This window comes from Panthera pardus, unplaced genomic scaffold (assembly GCF_024362965.1).
Source record: "Panthera pardus isolate Hobbes unplaced genomic scaffold, ASM2436296v1 HiC_scaffold_27, whole genome shotgun sequence".
Taxonomy (NCBI): domain Eukaryota; kingdom Metazoa; phylum Chordata; class Mammalia; order Carnivora; family Felidae; genus Panthera; species Panthera pardus.
Genome location: NW_026526843.1, coordinates 53,431,191 through 53,451,055, shown reverse-complemented (window position 1 = coordinate 53,451,055; position 19,865 = coordinate 53,431,191). Strand labels below are relative to the sequence as shown.

Genomic DNA, 19,865 nt, shown 5'->3' with positions numbered 1-19,865 from the left:
TTATTTTATTTTATTTTGTTTTGTTTTGTTTTATTTTACTTTATTTTATTTTATTTTATTTTATATTATTTTATTTTGTTTTATTTTATTTATTTACTTTAAATTTACATCCAAGTTAGTTAGCATATACTGCAACAATGATTTCAGGAGTAGATTCCTTAGTGCCTGTTACCCATTTAGCCCATCCCTCCTCCCACAACCCCTCCAGTAACCTTCTGTTTGTTCTCCATATTTAAGAGTCTGTTAAGTTTTTGTCCCCCTCCTTATTTTTTTATTATTTTTTCTTTGCTTCCCTTATGTTCATCTGTTTTGTATCTTAAAGTCCTCATATGAGTGAAGTCATATGATATTTGTCTTTCTCTAACTAAGTTCGCTTAGCATAATACCCTCCAGTTCCATTGCACGGAGTTGTGAATGACAAAGTTTTATTCTTTTTGATTGTCAGGTAATACTCCATTGTATGTATATATACCACATCTTCTTTATCCATTCATCCATCGATGGACATTTGGGATCTTTCCTTGTTTTGGCTATTGTTGATAGTGCTGCTATAAACAGTTTGGTGCATTTGCCCCTTCGAAACTGAATACATGTATCCCCTCGATAAATACCTAGTAGTGCAATTACTGGATCCTAGGGTAGTTCTATTTTTAATTTTTTGAAGAACCTTCATACTGTTTTCCAGAGAGGCTGCCCAGTTTGCATTGCCAACAACAATACAAAAGAGATCCTCTTTCTCTGCATCCTCGCCAACATCTGTTGTTGCCTGAGTTGTTAATGTTAGCCATTCTGACAGGTGTAAGGTGACATCTCATTGTGGTTTTGATTTGTATTTCCCTGATGATGAGTGATGTTGAGCATTCTTTCATGTGTCAGTTGACCATCTGGATGCCTTCTTTGGAGAAGTGTCTATTCATGTCTTTTGCCCATTTCTTCACTGGATTATTTGTTTTTTGGGTGTTGAATTTGATCAGTTCTTTACAGATTTTGGATACCAACCCTTTATCTGATATGTTATTGCAAATATCTTCTACCATTCTGTTGGTTGCCTTCTGGTTTTGCTGATTGTTTCCTTTGCTATGCAGAAGCATTTATTTTGATGAGGTCCCAGTAGTTCATTTTTGTTTTTGTTTCCCTTGCCTCCGGAGATGTGTTGACTAAGAAGTTGCTGCAGCAAGATCAAAGTGGTTTTTGCCTGCTTTTTGCTCAAGGATTTTGATGGCTTCCTGTCTTTCACTTAGGTCTCTCATCCATTTTGAGTTTATTTTTGTGTATGGTGTAAGAAAGTAGTCCACGTTCATTCTTCTGCATGTCGCTGTCCAGTTTTCCCAGCACCACTTGTTGAAGAGACTGTCTTTATTCCATTGGATATTCTTTCTGGCTTTGTCAAAGATTAGTTGGACATACGTTTATGGGTCCATTTCTGGGTTCTTTATTCTGTTCCATTGATCTGTGTATCTATTTTTGTGCCAGTACCATACTGTCTTGATGATTACAACTTTGGAGTATAGCTTGAAGTCCGGGATTGTGATGCCTCCTACTTTGGTTTTCTTTTTCAAGATTACTTTTGCTATTCTGGGTGTTTTCTGGTTCCATAGAAATTTTAGGATTGTTTGTTCTAGCTCTGTGAAGAATGCTGGTGTTATTTTGATAGGTATTGCCTTGAATATGTAGATTGATTTGGGTAGTATTGAAATTTTAACAATATTTGTTCTTCCAATCCAGGAACATGGAATCTTTTTTCCTTTTTTGTGTTTGTCTTCTTAAATTTCTTTCATAATATTTCTATAGTTTTCAGTGTATAAATTTTTCACCTCTTTGGTTAGGTTTGTTCCTAGGAAATTTATGGGTTTTGGTGCAATTGTAAATGGGATTGATTCCTTGATTTCTATTTCTGTTGCTTCATTGTTGGTGTCTAGGAATGCAACCAATTTCTGTGCATTGATTTTATATCCTTCCACTTTGCTGAATTCAAGGATCAGTTCTACCAGTTTTTTGGTTGAATCTTTTGTTTTTCATATGGAGTATCATGTTATCTGCAAAGAATGAAAGTTTGACCTCCTCCTGGCTGATTTGGGTGCCTTTTATTTCTTTGTGTTGTCTGATTGCTGAGGCTAAGACTTCCAATATTATGCTGAATAACAGTGGGGAGAGTGGACATCCCCATCTTGTTCCTGACCTCAGGGGGAAAGCCCTCAGTTTTTCCCCATTGAGTATGATATCAGCATTGGGTCTTTCATATATGGCTTTTATGATCTCTAGATATGATCCTTCTATCCCTACTTTCTTAAGGGTTTTTATCAAGAATGGATGTTATATTTTTCAAAAGCTTTCTCTGCATCTATTGAGAAGACCCTGTGGTTCTTGTCCTTTCTTTTAGTGATGTGATTAAACACATTGATTTTTTTGCAGATATTGAACAAGCGCTACCTCCCAGGTATAAATCCCACTTGGTCGTGGTGAATAATTTTTTAATGTATTGTTGGATCCAGTTGGCTAATATCTTGTTGAGGATTTTTGCACCCATGTTCATCAGGGAAATTTGTCTCTACTTCTCATTTTAGTGGCGTCTTTTTCTGGTTTTGGGATCAAGGTAATGCTGGCTTCATAAAGAGTTTGGAAGTTTTCCTTCCATTTCTATGTTTTTAACTTTTTGGTTAGCCCATTTATTCTTTAGTAAGATGTTCTTCAGTCTCCAAGTATCTGTTAACTTTCCAAACCACTTTTTTCTGGTGGTTGATTTTGAGTTTCATAGTGTTGTGGTCTGAAAATATGCCTGGTATGATTTTGGTCTCTTTGTACTTACTTAGGGCTGGTTTGTGTCCCAGTATATGGTCTATTCAGGAGAACGTTCCCATGTGCACTGGAGAAGAATGTATATTCTGCTGCTTTAGGATGAAATGTTCTGAATATATCTGTTAAGTCCATCTGGTCCAGTGTGTCATTCAAAGCCATTGTTTCCTTGTTGATTTTTTGATTAGATGATCTGTCCATTGCTGTGAGTGGGGTGTTGAAGTTTCCTACTATTATGGTATTACTATCAATGAGTTTCTTTATGTTTGTGATTAATTGATTTATATATTTGGGTGTTCCACATTGGCACATAAATGTTTACAATTGTTAGGTCTTCTTGGTCTAGAGACCCTTTGATTATGATATAATGCCCCTCTGCATCTCTTGATACAGTCTTTATTTTAAAGTCTAGATTGTCTGATATAAGTATAGCTACTCTGGCTTTCTTTTGTTGACCATTAGCATGATAAATGGTTCTCCATCCCATTATTTTCAATCTGAAGGTGTCTTTAGGTCTACAGTGGGTCTCTTGTAAACAGCATATAGATGGTTCTTGTTTTCTTAACCATTCTGTTACCCTATGTCTTTTGATTGGAGCATTGAGTCTATTGATGTTTAGAGTGAGTACTGAAAGATATGAATTTATTGCAGTTATGATGTTTGTAGAGTTGGAGTTTCTGGTGGTGTTCTCTGGTCCTTTCTAATCTTTGTTGCTTTTGATATATATATATATATATATATATATATATATATATATATATTCATCTTTTCTCCCTTCAGAGAGTCCCCCTTAAAATTTCTTGCAGGGCTTGTTTAGTGGTCAGGAATTCCTTTAATTTTTGTTTGTCTGGGAACCTTTTTATCTCTCCTATTTTGAATGACAGCCTTGCTGGAAAAAGAGTTCTTGGCTGCATATTTTCCTGATTCATCACTCTGAATACATCCTTCCACTCCTTTTGGGCCTGTCAAGTTTCCATGGAAAGGCCTGCTGCAAACCTGATATGTCTTCCCTTGTAGGTTAGGGACTTTTTTTTTTCCCTTGCTGCTTTCATGATTCTCTCCTTGCCTGAGTATTTTGTGAATTTGACTATGATATGCCTTTTTGTTAGTTTTTGTTGAATCTAATGGGGGTCCTCTGTGCTTCCTGGATTTTGATGTTTGTGTCTTTCCCCAGGTTAGGAAAATTTTCCACTATGATTTTCTAACATAACCCTTCCACCCCTATTTCTCTCTCTTCTTCTTCTGTGACCCCTATGATTCTGATGTTGTTCCTTTTTAATGAGTCACTCATTTCTCTAATTCTTAAATCGTGCTCTTTTGCCTTAATCTTCCTCTTTTTTTCTGCTTCATTATTCTCTATAAGTTTATCCTCTATATCACTGATTCTCTGTTCTGCTTCATGCATCCTTGCTGCCGCTGCATCCATCCATGATTGCAGCTCAGTTATAGCATTTTTAATTTCATTCTGCCTATTTTTCCTTCTTTTATCTCTGCAGAAAGGGATTCTAATCTATTTTCAACTCCAGCTAGTATTCTTATTATCGTGATTCTAAATTCTGGCTCAGACATCTTGCTTGTATCTGTATTGGTTAAATCCCTGGCTGTCGTTTCTTCATGCTCTTTCTTTTGGGGTTCATTCCTTCATTTTGTCATTCTGAAGGAAGAAAAGGAATTAATCAGTCAGAAAAATTGAAATTAAAACAATTAAAATTAAAAAAGATTAAAATTAAAAATTAAACACACACACACACACACACACACACACAAATCGAATAGATGATGCGAGATCCTAGGTGTGTTTTGGTTTGGGTGTTGAAAGTGGTTTACAGACTAGAGAAAAAAAAAGGAGGAGGGAGGAAAAAAGAAAAGGAAGGAAAAGAAAAAAAAAGGAAATTGTTTGAGAATTTGAAAAAAAAATGAATACTGTGAAGTAGACCAAAAAGAGATGATGGGGTAAAATAGAATTTGAAAAAAAATATATAAAGAAGAGTAAAGAATATAGTAGAAAAAGTTAAAGAAATTATTTTTAATAAAAATTAAAAATAAATATGATTTTTTTCTTTTTCTGTATTCAAGATAAAAGAAAAGAATCAAAAAATAGAAAATGATTAAAAAAGAAAAAAAAGACAAAGAGGAAATCTTATGTAAATTTGAAAAAGTGAGTACACGGTGGTAAACTAAAATAAAATGATGCAAGCAAAATAGAATTTGAACAAGTTTACATAAAAACAAAATATATTAAATAATTAAATAAAATATTTTAATAGAAATTTAAAGTAAAAATGAAGTTTTTCTCTTTCTGCATTCAAGAAAAAGAAATGAAACGAAAAAGGGAAAAAAGGAAAAGGAAAGATAAAAAAGGAAACTGAAACTTTGGAAAGGTGAATACACTGAGGTCCACTCAAATAAAATGATGGAAGTAAAATAGAATTTGAGCAAAATACACAAAAGTAAAAAATATAGTAATAAAAATTAAAGAAAAATATTTTTAATAAAAATTGAAAATAAAAATGATTTTTTTCTCTTTCTGTATAAAGAAAAAGAAAAGAAATGTAAAAGAGAAAAAGAAAGAAAATTGAATACAGGAACCCTCTAACAGATTGAAGTAGGACTGAAATTGCTGTTTTCCCTAGAAGTCAGTCTATATAGTACTTTATAGTCCATAAACTAAGTCAGTGGTGGGTGAAATTTGTGTTCTTGAAGAACGAAGTTGCCCCAGTTGGGTGGGGCTCAGTTTAACTGTTCTGCTCTCCACTAGATGGCGCTGTTAGCCTACTGGGATGGATTGTTGCAGAGTTCTTGGGTGTGTATGGGCATGCGTGGGAGTGGTGAAAATGGAGCCACCCAGCTACCCAGTCTGTTCTCTGGATCAGCAATTGTGCACCTGTCCTCTGTCTTCAGCTCTGGTCCACTCCCTGCTTTTTCACTCTCCATGACCAGGCCCCAAGCAGTACCTCTCTCCCGAGTTTTGTCTCAGTTGCAGCTGTTTTCCCCGGTCCCTTACTTCTGAAGGACTGCTGCTTTGACCTGTTCTGCCCCTCTGTGGGAGGATCTCACCAAGCAATGGCTGAATGAACAATGGCTGAATGCTGGCTGCACCCAGGAACACTTGCTGGACCCTGCTGCTGCTGGTGCCTGAGACTGTGGCCAGGTGCCAGCCCACCCCAGTAAAAGTTCACGAGATAGTGTAGCAGCAGTGTTTCAGGGATTATGGAAAATCACAACATACATCTGGCATCAGGGTTCCACCCTTAAGGACCTTGTTCCAGCACCAGCAAATGTGGCCATTTTCTGGGATCTGCTGGGACCAGGTGGCTTCAACAGTTTCTATCAAATGTCCTTCAAGCAGTGGATCCGCTTTTCCCCGTGTGGCCCGAGAACCTCCCGGACCCCACTCTGTTCCTGGGGATTCGCCCTTCCCACCAGAGCACCGCCAGGTATCAAGCTGTGGAATTGCAGACTCTGCGCTCCCCTAGTTTACAGTCTTAATGGAATTTAAACCCTCTCCTTTCTCCTTTCTCCTTTCTCCTTTCTCCACTTTTAGTTTTGTCCCTGCAGCTATTTCCAATTTTCTACTTTCTCTCCAGCTGCTTTTGGGGAGGGGTGCTTTTCCCATATTCTTCCCCCCCGTCCCCAGTCTCCATCCTCTCTCCACCTGCAAAAGTGGTTCCCTGCCCTCTGCAGCTTCTCGCTCCCCAAATTCACATCTACGTGCCATGTACCTGCTGAATTCTGTGGTTCAGTTTGTGCAGATTGTTGTGTTAATCCTCCAATCAGTTTTTCTAGGTGTATTGGATGGTTTAGTGTTGGTCTGGATGTATTTCATGGATGCAAGACACACAAAAAATTTCCATGTTGTTCCGCCATCTTGGCTTCTCTCTGTTTTCTTTTTTTAAGCCTTCTACCAAGATATACCCTTTGATAAGGGAATTTAATCCATTGGCATTTAATGTGATTACTTAGAAATAATTACTATTGCCATTTTGTTATTTGTTTTTATATATCTCATAGCTATTTTGTCCCTCCTTTCCTTTCTTCCTGCCTTCATTGTGTTCAGTTGATTTTTCATAGTGACGTCTTGATGCCCCTCTCAATTCCTTTTTGTATATTCTATAATTATTTCTTTTGTGATCATCATTGGGATTACAAATAACATTCTAAAAGTTTACCAATCTTTTTTAAATTGACACCAAATTAACTTCAGTTGCATAAAAATAATCTTTACAGCTCTGCCTTCTCCCCTGTTTTATGTTATTGATATAACAAATTCTGTCTTTATATATTGTGTACCGATTAACATAGCTTTATGATTATATTCATGCTTTTGTTTTTTACAACCTGTAGAAGAATAAAAAGTAGAGATACAAACCAAAATTAAAATAATATCTAGTTTTATTAATAACTAGCCAATGTTTTTACTTGTACCAGAGAACTTTATATATTCATATATACATATTCTATAAATATAAATATTTATTCATATATTCATATGACTCTGAGTTATTGTTTAGTAATTTTTTATTACAACTTGAAGAACCAACTTTAGAATTTCTTGTAGGACAGATTTACTAGATGTAAACTCCTTTACCAATAGCTTATCTGGGAGTGTCTTAATATTTCCCTCTTTTTTGAAGAAAGTTTTGTCAGGTATAGAATTCTCAGTTGACAGGATTTTTCTTTCAGTACTTTCAATATATGTTCCTACAGTTTTCTGCTAAAAAATTTGCTCATAATCTTATTGAGGATACTTGCATGTCAAAAATTGATTTTCTCTTGCTGCTTTCAAGATTCTTTTTGCGTTTGATGTTCAACAATTTGATTATATTATTCCAGTGTGGGTCTGTTTATATTTCTTCTGCTTGAAGTTCACTTAGATTCTTGGATTTGTAGATTCCCGTTTTATTCACATTTGGGAAGATTTAAGCTATTATTTCTTCAAATATTATTTCTTCCTCTTCCACTCTCTTCTGGGACTTCCAAAATGCCTATGTTGATCCAATTGTGCTGTCTCATACGTCTGTTAGACTCTGTTAAGTTTTCTGTATTTTTTGCTCCCTAGACTTCATAATTTTAAATGACATGTCTTCAGGTTAACTTATTTGTTCTTCTTCCTGCCTGAGTTTCCTACTGACTCCCTCTAGTGATTTTTTTTTAATTCAGTGATTTTATTTTTCAGCTGTAGATTTTCTGTTTGGTTCTTCATCATAATTTATTTTCCTTTGTTAACATCCTCATTTTGTTGGGTTATATTTTTCTTGATTTCTTTTAGTTTTCTTTTAGTTCCAGATCTTTTAGTTTCCTTTAGTCTGTCTTTCTTTTAGCTCTTTGAACATATATATGATAGTGGCCTTAATGTCTTTATCTTGTATGTCAGATACCTGTGTTTTTACAGGGATGTTTTCCAGAGATTTCTTTTCTGTTTCTTTTTTAATGAAACTCATTTTCCTGTTTATTTGTATTTTTTGTGATTTTTTTATAAAATTGGGCATTTGAAATTACATACCTGTTCCAGTGTCTGAAGACTGGCTCCATGCATGGGAAAACCATCACTAATTAGCAGGTCATCTTCTGTGCCTGGGATCAACCCAGTATGAAGACTTGAGGTCTTTTCAGACATTTCTTGGATGTGTGTTTCCTCGACTTTTGTATGTGTATGTGCCTGTGTGTGTTTTGATTCTCTGTGTATATGACAGTTTTTAAATGTCTTATTTTACTTAAGAGTTTCAGCCATGCTGCTTCTTAAGCTTTAGCTGTTCTCTTATAATCTTCAATCAGTTATCTTTTTCCCAAGTTGTGTATATATCGGTAATATCCCTACATGCTTCACAAGCCATGTGTTCTACAACTTCCCATGAATTTTCTTAACCTGAGATCTGGGCTGTGTCATGTTTGACTCTGATATCTGAATTATGTAACAGAGAATAATCTGTCTTTCAGCAACCAGACAGGTTAGATTCTTGTATATTAGTTCTGTTTTATCTCTGGTTCAAGGAAAGGAACTGGGACTGGGTCACTGCTTTCTACAAACCATGATGTCATTTGCTGGGAGTGTTGGGGCAAGGACAAGTGAAAATATCACAAAACTGCCTATTGATTTGAATGAAGCTTTTTCTTGACTGAGAATTTATTTGGCTGTGGATCTTTGAATGATTTCCAGAACTCCTATAGTTATTTCAGCTAATATCTATTTAATGTTTCTGTGACAGCATGAGATCCTAGAGCTTCTTAGTCTACCAGCTTGCTGACATAACTCACTAGTGATGCAACATTAGAAACAATATAAAAATCACATGAAAATCACTTTGGGTCACCTGCGTATTTGAAAGATAAAGCTGAACTTGTTATGTCCTTTATTTATATACTGAAGTACAATAAAGAAATTATATGTAATTACAAATGAAAAGGACCTTGAAAATCTAGTACATCCTTATCACCACACAGAAGTGGAAGTTGAAACCCTCTTTGGTTAAATGACAAATAGTGGCAAAAAAGATTTTGTAAAATTTGGAAACTAATCATATTTGACTTTCCATTTCAATATGAAACCAAAAGCTCAGTATATTACACTCAGGAAAAATGATATAATTAAACCTCAAGCCAATAATTTCTACTTTTATTAATGCAGAATTTTGGCATGTGTACCAAATTTTAAGCTTTTACTAAGCACGTGCATGTGTGTTTGTGTGTGTGTGTGAAGGGGAATTGTGTTTCTCTTTTAGAAAGATCAAAAATATATAGTAGAATAAATATTTGCTTAAAATCCACTGTAAGATTCCATTGTGTATATAAACCACAATTTCTTTATCCATTCATCAGTTGATGGGCATTTAGGCTCTTTCCATAATTTGGCTATTGTTGAAAGCATTGCTATAAACATTGGGGTACAAGTGCCCCTATGCATCAGCATTCTGTATCTCTTGGGTAAATTTCTAGCAGTGCTATTGCTGGCTCATAGGTTAGATTTATGGATAAAGAAATTGTGGTTTATATACACAATGGAATACTACGTGGCAATGAGAAAGAATGAAATATGGCCTTTTGTAGCAAAATAGATGGAACTGGAGAGTGTTATGCTAAGTGAAATAAGTCATACAGAGAAAAATAGATACCATATGTTTTCACTCCTATGTGGATTCTGAGAAACTTAACAGAAGACCATGGGGGAGGAGAAGGGAAAAAAAAAGTTAGAGAGGAAGGGAGCCAAAACATAAGAGGCTGTTAAAAACTGAGAACAAACTGAGGGTTGATGGTGGATGGGAGGGTGCAGAGAGTGGGTGAGGGGTATTGAGGTGGGCACTTGTTGGAATGAGCACTGGGTGTTGTATAGAAACCAATTTGGCAGTAAATTTCATATTAAAAAATAAAATAAAATCTACTGTAAGAAATTGAGAAAAGAATAGTTTCTATTGAAATTTTATTTTATTATTAATTGATCAATTTATTTATTTAAATTTTATTTTTTCAAGTTTTTATTAAATTCCAGTTAGTTAACATATAATACAATATTCGTTTCAGGTTAGAACTTAGCAATTCATCACTTACAGCACCCAGTGCTCATCACAAGTGCCCTGCTTAACACTCATCACCTATTTAATTGCCTAGATAATTTGTTGATGCCTTCTATAGACCAAAGTGTAGAGAGCATACAACTCACAAAAGATTTGGTACAAATCCACCTGTCAGAAAATATATACACACATTCAAAATCTCATACTTGTATCCATAAAAGCTAAGTTTTCATTTTAAGTAATGGTACCTAGACACCAGATTCTATTTTTATGCCTGTGAAAATATTTGAGTTTTTAAAACATAAAATAACTATAGCCTCCTCTTTATACAAACTATTGATATTGGAAAAGACTAGATCATAAACAGACAATATCAGGAATTACTATATTTGAGAAAATGCAACTTTATTAAAAGTAGAAACAAATTCATGTAAAACTAATTATGCTATCTTAAGTTTCCATTAATACTTAAAACTGTATTGGAGTTATACATTCATGAGAAGGTGAAGCCAAAGAGTGGCCATATTCTCCATATTGATATAGAGAATTTATGTCCTTTACCAAAATATAAAAAGTTACTTAGAAGAGTTTTATACAAAATAACACAGTACTGTACAAAATTACATTTAATAAATAAAAAGTCATGAAGGTTTGTTACTATGAAAATCAGACCTGCCTTCACAAAGTTTCTTCTTAATTAAAAATTAAATCATGTAAATTTATAGACAGAAATAATATTCTAAGCACTTATAATAGCAATTTTCTTGTAAGAAATCCAAATTAGTAAGAGATTTTTATGTATATTAGAATCCATGCTTTGTTCTATTGCAGCTTTGGAGGCTTCTTATTGAATCTTCTTATTGAATCTTAGTGGTATAACTTGTGTTGCATTTGCTTGGTTCTTTGTATCTAAATGCATATGTGTAAAAAACAAAGTTTGGTAGAAAAATATGTATTTAATAAGAAAAATTCTAGAATACATAAAATAATTTTTTAATGTTTATTTATTTTTGAGAGAGAGGAGGGGGAGACACAGAGAGAGGGAGACAGAATATCCAAAGTGGGTTCCGCACTGACAGCAGAGAGCCCAATGTAAAATTAACTTTACAATTTCTTAAAGTGTCTATATTTATTTAAATAGGCATTCACACATGCAACTAGAAAAATATAAACTCAATTCATATTTGATATAAAAAAGTTCATAGTGCAGACTACAAAACTAAATATTCGACAAACATATCCTAATACTTAAATGTTTAATCTTATTTACTGACATAGTTAAATTTCCAAAAATATTTATTTTTAAAAAATCAGATATATTAAAATAATTAATGGAAAAAAAGAACACTTCCCATATACCAAAAAATGTATAGTATACTAGTTAAAATATTAAGTTTGGAGTCAGACCAATCTGAGTTCAAATCCCAGGTCTACTATTTACAAATTATGTGACCTTGACCCAGTTATTTTACATCCACTAACATCAGTTTCCTCATGTGAAAAAATAAAGGGATGATTATAGTGTCAACTTCATAGAGCATAATATGATAAATAATAAGGCAGTAAGCATACTTCCTGGCACCTGTTACGTACTCAGTAGAAGTTATCTGATGGTATTGTATTTGTTTGTATTGTTTTTGTAATGATTATTATTGTCATTACTATTATTATCCCCTTATTGGTGTTTTCCTTCAAAAGACCTTAAGAAAATGGCAAGTGTTAAATTATAATTTTCAAAAAATTATAATTATGGCTTTCATACAAATATAAAATTAACATGGGTCAAAGATTTTATGATTCGTTAACTAATGAGGCAATTTATATGATGTTAAAACTGAATCTTTCAAAGAATCTTTGAAGAAAAGACATAAAGACAATTAATAATACTGAAAAAATATTAATAGACAAGGAAGTAGTTAATATCTTATAGAGAGTAAAATGCAATCATTGGGGGTCATTTCTACCTGATGGAAATTAATTCTATCTCTATCAGGCAAAATTCATTTATATTGTCATGTATAAGAATCACAAGAAAACTCAGCTTTCTACAACTTAACACCTACAGAGTTATAAAAGAGTCCTGTTAGTAGAAAGCCAATCAAAAGTTCATGTTTTATGAAATTTGATCATCCTCATTTTTATGTCTGAGACAATTTTCCTGTCACTGTTTTCAACACCTAAAACACTGTTGGCCTATTAATACCTTAGGAGTCTCATTCAATTATTTAAAGTAATCATTTAAAGTTTTCTAAAATCATCACATAAACATGGTGGTTGATTCAGGGATTACTATTTCTACAATGTTGATCAGAAAATTGAGGCAAAGAAGTCAAGAAAATGATTCCTAATTTCTGTAAGTGTAGGAATAAATCCATGATGAATTGTCTTTATTTCAGGCTCCATTTTTTTTTCTACTAGAATATATATACGTATATTCAAAGTGAGGAGAGATAGAAAAGCAAAAACAAAAAGGGAGAAATGTGATGTTATTTAATTTGAAAGTGATATAGTGGCTAAACATTTACTTTAATAACTTCTCCTGTGTGTCTTTACAGATAGTAACCATAGTGCAAATGCCTTTTCTTCAGAAGATTCAACATTACCCCAATCCCTCATGTTATATCCAGATTTGCCAGATTTTTTAGCATTATCATGCACATACAGGAAAGTCAGGTTTGGATGCAAATGTGTAAAGAAACCCTTCTGTGAGCCTTGATTCCCCATTCATTTATATGTGTACTCTGTTAGTTGACTGCAGCATCAATTAACAATAGCAAATATGTTGAAAATTTTGTTTAACTAAAGCATACAGTTGTGGATTTTCTGGTTCTAGGTTTTATTATAACATCAAAATTGAAGATGATGTTACATGACACTCAGCAATATGTATGAGACATGAAAGATATTTTAGTTATTGCTGATTACAGATATTATTAAAAATATTACTGGATGTGAGACCAAGTTCAAATGGAACCTGAGATTAGATAATTTAGAGTATAATTAAAGACATCAAAAAAGAACTGAAAGGGGTAATAGAAATATAATAAAATTAGTAGAAGGTAATAAATAAAAATGTCTTCTGTAAAATACACCTTTTTCATTGAGTTTTGTACCTAGGTCAATACAAAATCAGAGAACATTTCCATGTATAATTATATAAGTTTTCTTTCATTGTTTATTCCTTTTGAATTTTAGAGTTATGCATTTTTTAAAAGGCTTAAAATTTTAGGAAAGAATTCCTGGAGAAGATTTTATTACTTACTGAATTATCTTTCATTTTGCTCACAGAAAATGTTTGGAGATAAAGAATTAGCTTCAGATTAAAATGGAAAAAATCCTTCTGTTACAATAAATAGGAATATTCATGGGGGGAAAATATAGGATAAGACTATGGCCATTCTAACTAAAAACAGTATTAAAACTATTTTACTACAGTCTACAAAACAAAAAAGACAATTATATTCAGATTTACTTGAAATGTGAGCTTTCACATGATAAGATCAGGCATCTCACATATAACTTTTGAAAAACAAAGGATAAGAGAAAAACAAAAGTTCTCCAAATAGCATACTAAAAAAGAGAGGGGGCATTTTTCATATAATGTTAAGATACTAATATATGAAATTTCCTCATAGAGAATCTGAGTACTGATCAAAGAAATACATAGTATTTTGGAAAGGAAATACATTTTTTATATGCTTGAGTGACCTCTTGTGGATGAATAGAATTTTGTCATGCATTTATTTTAACACTTATTGGTCAAACTAAACTTGATATTTGTAAGGTGTTTTTAATTCCTTATATTGGATAAGTATACATTTTATTAATGCTTATTATTTTTAACACTATTGGACTTCCCTTTTCAATTGTCTTCCTAAACTTCTTAAGGTATGATCCAAAAAATGATTCATGGTCAACTGTGGCACCTCTGAGTGTTCGAGATGCCGTTGCTGTTTGTCCCCTCGGAGGTAAACTCTATGTGGTTGGAGGATATGATGGACACACTTATTTGAACACTGTTGAGTCATATGATGCACAGAACGATGAATGGAAAGAGGTACTATCATTGAAAGTATGGAAATTAGTACATTTCAGGTTTTAATAAAAGTTTAAAAAATATACTTCAGAATTAATTTCATCCTTTTCTTCTCTAGGGCCTACCCAGAATATTTTAGTAAAATTTTCAGTATTTTCTTTATCTATGCTATAGAGAAATAGTTGATCTAATTTGTCATGAACAGGATCCATCAGTACTTATATGAAAGGGGACAGCACATTCTCTTGACTTTATGGACTCATTCCTTTCACAAAAAAGTGAATCAGATCCAATAATTCAAAAGCTTTACTCTGGCTTTTTTATGTATGTATTACGACTTGAGAACTCAAGAGCAATGTCCTTGTCTAAAAATATCTGCTCCTTCTTATTGGCTGTTGCCCATGGGAAATTTTTTTTCAGTTCCATTTTTATAGATTCTATAAACTGCAACAATTTTCATCTTAATCAGTCATTCAAGGAATTTAGTGCATGATGAGAAACTGAAATTAAACCCTCTCAAGAATGCTAGGCATCAAACAGAAGAAATTCTAAGGAGAGTATAAGAAGGCCGTGAAAGGATATCTTGGGGATTCTAAAGCCAAACTTGATATTTTTGACATTTTTCCTAGTGATAACTATGAATTTATTCCAAAATATCTAATGGTGTTCTATTAATTAAATGATGGCTTAATAGAAAAAATTAGATTATGATTAATTTTTCATCATTTCCACAGACAAACATTGTATTTTATCTAACTTCACCTTCCCTTACACTGACTTCTTGCTGCTCTGTAGTGTATGTAGTAAGTTGGTTACTATCGTAAATAAATATGTGTTAATATAATGATAGTTGATAATGACTTTCTGTCTCTTTTCTCCAACAATATTATTCATTAAGACCCTCAGGAACATTCAAATTTGGCCATGTAGGTAGCTTCTTACTTTATCAATGCTCAGGACCAGCTAGGAATGGCAGATAATTTTTTTTAGCAAACAAGGAGTTGTTAGATCAAATACAATAATCAAAATGTTTGTATAAGCTTGTGGAATTTAATTTTCTGGAAATTATTGACCAGTAGCTAAGAGATCTAGATTCTATTCCTGGATTTTCACTCTTTCATTGTGTGACTTTGGAAAGAGTGAAAGAGAACTAATGGATAATGGAATTATAAACATTATCTGCCAAATTATTTTTATACATTGTCTCACTTAATCCTAACAAAAACTTTGAAGGATGAGAATTATTAGCTGTAACTTTTCAAATGAGAAAATCATCACCCCAAATCAACTGCTCCTAAAACTCAGGTCTACATAATTTAAATAATATACTCTTTCCACTATATTGGACAACTATCTGGACTGCATTTTACATCTTTATGCCACGGCAATGTTGGACCAGAATAGCTAAGGACTTGTTCAACTCCAACATGTTGTATTATATATATTATGCTGAGGACAAAGTTCATTAAAACGGTAATTTTTTTTCTTGATTTTGTTTTCTGTGTTAGGAAGTTCCTGTCAACACTGGAAGAGGTGGTACATGTGTTGTGGTAGTGAAGCTGCCATAAAGCTATCTTTATCAATAGGATGGAAACTGGTCATTTCAAGAAATGGAATAGGAAGAAGAGAGGAAGAAAAAATATATTCTTTCCTTCAGTTATTAGTCAAACATGAACATTATTGTATCATTTTAGTATGTACTTATAATTGATCTCATTTGAAAAGTCAAAGCAAGTTTTCAAACATGAATTACATATAGGTGTTAAGTGTATGTGTTGTTGCAGCTGATACTTAACATGGAAATCCAATAGCCTAGGTTTAGCCTCCTTACTAAAATTTTTAAGGGAAATCAATAGAGGCCAAGGTATGAAAGATTGTGAAAGCATTAGTAATTTTGAAGTTAAGAATATGAGAAGTTAAAAACATTTTTTTTATTTCAAAAAGTGAAAGGTACTCTATTATCTGAACTGTATAAAAAAGAACATCTAAAGTTTAGAATGTTAAGTCTGGCTTTCAGTAAGATATCATTCCCTTATTCAAAAATATCCCAAATAGATAAATTACACCTCATATTTATAAACAGGAAAACGTTTACTAGGTTGAGGCTAAAAAATAACTCATTTACATAATTTGTTATGCTGATCACAGTATATTAAAAATTTCACAGACTTCCTCTTTTACAGTACCATTTTCCAAAACACACACACAGATTTAGTATTCTTTAACATATTGTCTTATTAAATTATCAGTAAAATATTATTGTAATTTCATATATGCAATCTATATAATAAAATAGTGAGTATTTATTGTATTGATACAAACTGTGACCTCAGCTTTAGAGTGTCAGGGCCTTGTCTATATAGAAAGTAATACTCTTAAACATATTGTGAACTATGTAAATAAATATCATTAAGTTAAACAAGTTTTCAAAAGCAAAACAAGTTTTAAAGTGCAGTAAAATTGAGAATATGTTCTACAATATTAACACATGGGAACACCAAAACGTTCAATATTCATGGTTAACTCTATAATTATCTTTTATGTACGAATACTTGGTTTCTGTTAATATTATATTCATCCAGAAGAAAATGTTAAGGGTATACGTACTATAAAAAAAACTTAAAATTAAAAAACCCAACAAAATAGCTAGTTGGTTAGTATTTTACCTTTAAATTCTTATTTCCATTTATCCCATGATAGAAATATTTAAGATAAAATGCTGAACAAAACTATATGAAAGTAACTTTTCAAGTAAACATGTGATTTTAGAATTTATGTAATATGTTCTTTTTAACAGGCTTTATATTGTAGTGTGTGAAACCAACAAATAAAACCCAGAGAGATGTTTATAACATGTACTACTAATTTTTAAGTTTTAAAAAAGAGCAACATAAGTTGCACAAATATATATATATATTTTTTCACAAATTGAATTTAAATAAAATCTATTTCCTCTGGTTATAGTGTGACTTTAGATTATGTTAAGTGCAGCTTAAATTTACTTTTTTATATTTATCATCCCAATAACTAAAATATTTAAATATAAAAATAAGGTTTCCCTCCTTTGTTTCTTATTGCTGCCACTGTCTTTAATTATAGAGGTCTATAGACATCTTCAGTTCCAGGGTTGTAGAGATGGAGACATAGAGATGCTGTAAAACTAAACACACACACACACACAATCACACACACACACACACACACACACACACACACACACACAGAGAGCTCTGTTGAATTTGTTAAATTCATAAAATTCATACCTTATCCAAATCAGTGCAGACATTGACTTATGTAAACCTTTATTCCTAGAGCAAAGTCTGGCCTGTCAAGTTAAATTCAAGAGGAAATTTTTCCAATGGGAAAGGAAAGAAGAAAGGACTTATATCTATCAAAGCTTAGCTTTCCAATGCTCCAGTGACACCTAGATGGCACCAATAGGGAGACTGTGTCTACAGTCATGCCTGGTCTGGCAAGCAGAGATTGAATACTATTTTCTTGTTGGTCCAATAGGCTTGCTTCATTTTTATCAGGTATATCAGGCATTGACTAGTAGGAAGTGTATATATACACACATACAAACAAAATTCACCCTAGGGCTACTGTTGCACGGCTGTATTTGAGTATTTGAAAATTGTGCTTAGGCCACGATGGCTTAGCTGGTTTACCAGTCTAAGCAAATCTGAGCAGTTAGAATGGAGAGCTACAGACACTCAAGGCACTATAACATAACTGTGCTTGCCTCAGTCAAATCTACTTGGGAAAAGGAGTTAAATCGGAAAGCCCCTTGTTACTATGGTGTAGTAGAGACAACATACCAGGCTGGTTTAAGCTAACAAGGATAAGAGACAGAATTTGTTTATATATTCTCTCAAGGAGTGGAAGAGATGACACATTTAAGCAGTGTACTCATATTGGAAAGACGATGTTCTTGATTTTTTTGTAATGAGTATGACCTTGTGCAGGATCTCCCACTCTGCAGCCATGAGCCTGTATCAAGATTACTTTATAGACAACAGCCATCAGCTACTTTACCTGTATTTCCACAGGGCATGCATGAACTTCTAAATACCTTCTATACCACACAGGAGCTTAAGGAGAGTAGGACTCCAAACTTGACTCATTCCCTTGCTTATGTCATCCATCAACTTGACTCAGATGTGGTTTCTGACCCATTTCGATATGGAGGGAACACTGAAAGGAGGTCTCTGCCTAAAGACCCAATTAAGGTATAGAACAAAAATTCCTCTGGTTTCAGATTTTCCCTTAATTTCTATAGTAAGATTCCTACCCTGAGAACTTAGTTCAGAAAGGAAAAAAGACCATAAAACAAATGTTTTATCACCTGTTGTCATTCTGTCCTCTTTCTCTTACCAGTCACCTGAGGTAGAGGGACAGGTTTTCCAGTTACTTTTCCTTTTTTGTAATGGACTTCTTTTATATCATATCCCTTTTGCTGGAGACAGTAAACCCCAACCTGAAGGATGGAAAGAATATCTCCTCTCTATTCTGTTGAAGAAACTACATGAACCTGGCTTTCTTTGTGTCAAAGGAAACTTATAAAATGTTTTTTATAACTTTTCTTCCTCTCTTGAAAATACTTGTTTTTCAAGATTGTAACCTGATACAGATTAGGGAAAAATCCTATTTTATAGGCTAAATGTTTACTATTGACTACCTCCTTTTTGAATTCCTGTTACAATCCTAATCTCCTCCCTTACACACACACACATATAAACATAGAACATAAACAATGAGGGAAATGGCACACCTAGAAAAATATGAAGTATCTCATACATTAATAAATGTTAAAAGGTAAAGTTATGTTACTATCTTCAAAAATAGTATTCCAGTGTCACATTTATTAAGAACATACTGTGGTGGGCCTCCTTGATGGCTCAGCCTGTAAGCATTCAACTCTTGATTTCTGCTCAGGTCATGATCTCATGGTTGTGAGATTGAGTCCCACATTGGCTTCCTGCTGGGTGCAGAGCTTGCTTACAATTCTCTCTCTTCTTTTCCCTCTTACTCTTCCCCTCTCACACATGCATGTATATATGTATATGTTCCTCTCCAAAAAAAAAAAAAAAAATGTGTCTTAGACTAGTGGTATATATATAAATTTGGGCTAAGTTTATGAAATCTCTACCAAATCCAGGCTTATATAATTTAGATTATATTCCAAGTAATGGAGAATCAGATTTTGGTTGCCTCTCCTCTACAAATACCAAGTGTATATTCCAAGTTCACATTTCATCTAAGGTCGTGAGGACCCTCACACAAGCATCCCAGAGACATATAAGAAATTCAGTATCTATCTGAGTGATTTAATTCTCCTATCTAGATCATAACTAATTAGACCTTACCAGAATTGGAACACATAGGGGTTCTGGCCATCACAGAACAACCAGTATTATTTAAAAATATGCCTAAAATGACAAAATCATAAGGAGATCTTTGAGAAAAGTGATGTCATCAAATTGGTGGCATAGGAATTTCTATGGCTTGTTCTTCTTCCCACCCCCAAC

General features: G+C 33.3%; 1 protein-coding gene across 1 annotated transcript in view; it reads left to right on the top strand.

The window, feature by feature from the left end:
• The window catches only part of KLHL4 (kelch like family member 4), a 206,172-nt gene extending 190,267 nt beyond the window's left edge, over window positions 1-15,905 (top strand). The window contains 2 exon segments of the mRNA XM_019433710.2: window positions 14,190-14,358; window positions 15,846-15,905. Of these exon segments, the coding sequence (XP_019289255.2) occupies window positions 14,190-14,358; window positions 15,846-15,905 (229 nt within the window).
• The last annotated feature ends 3,960 nt before the right edge of the window (window positions 15,906-19,865 follow it).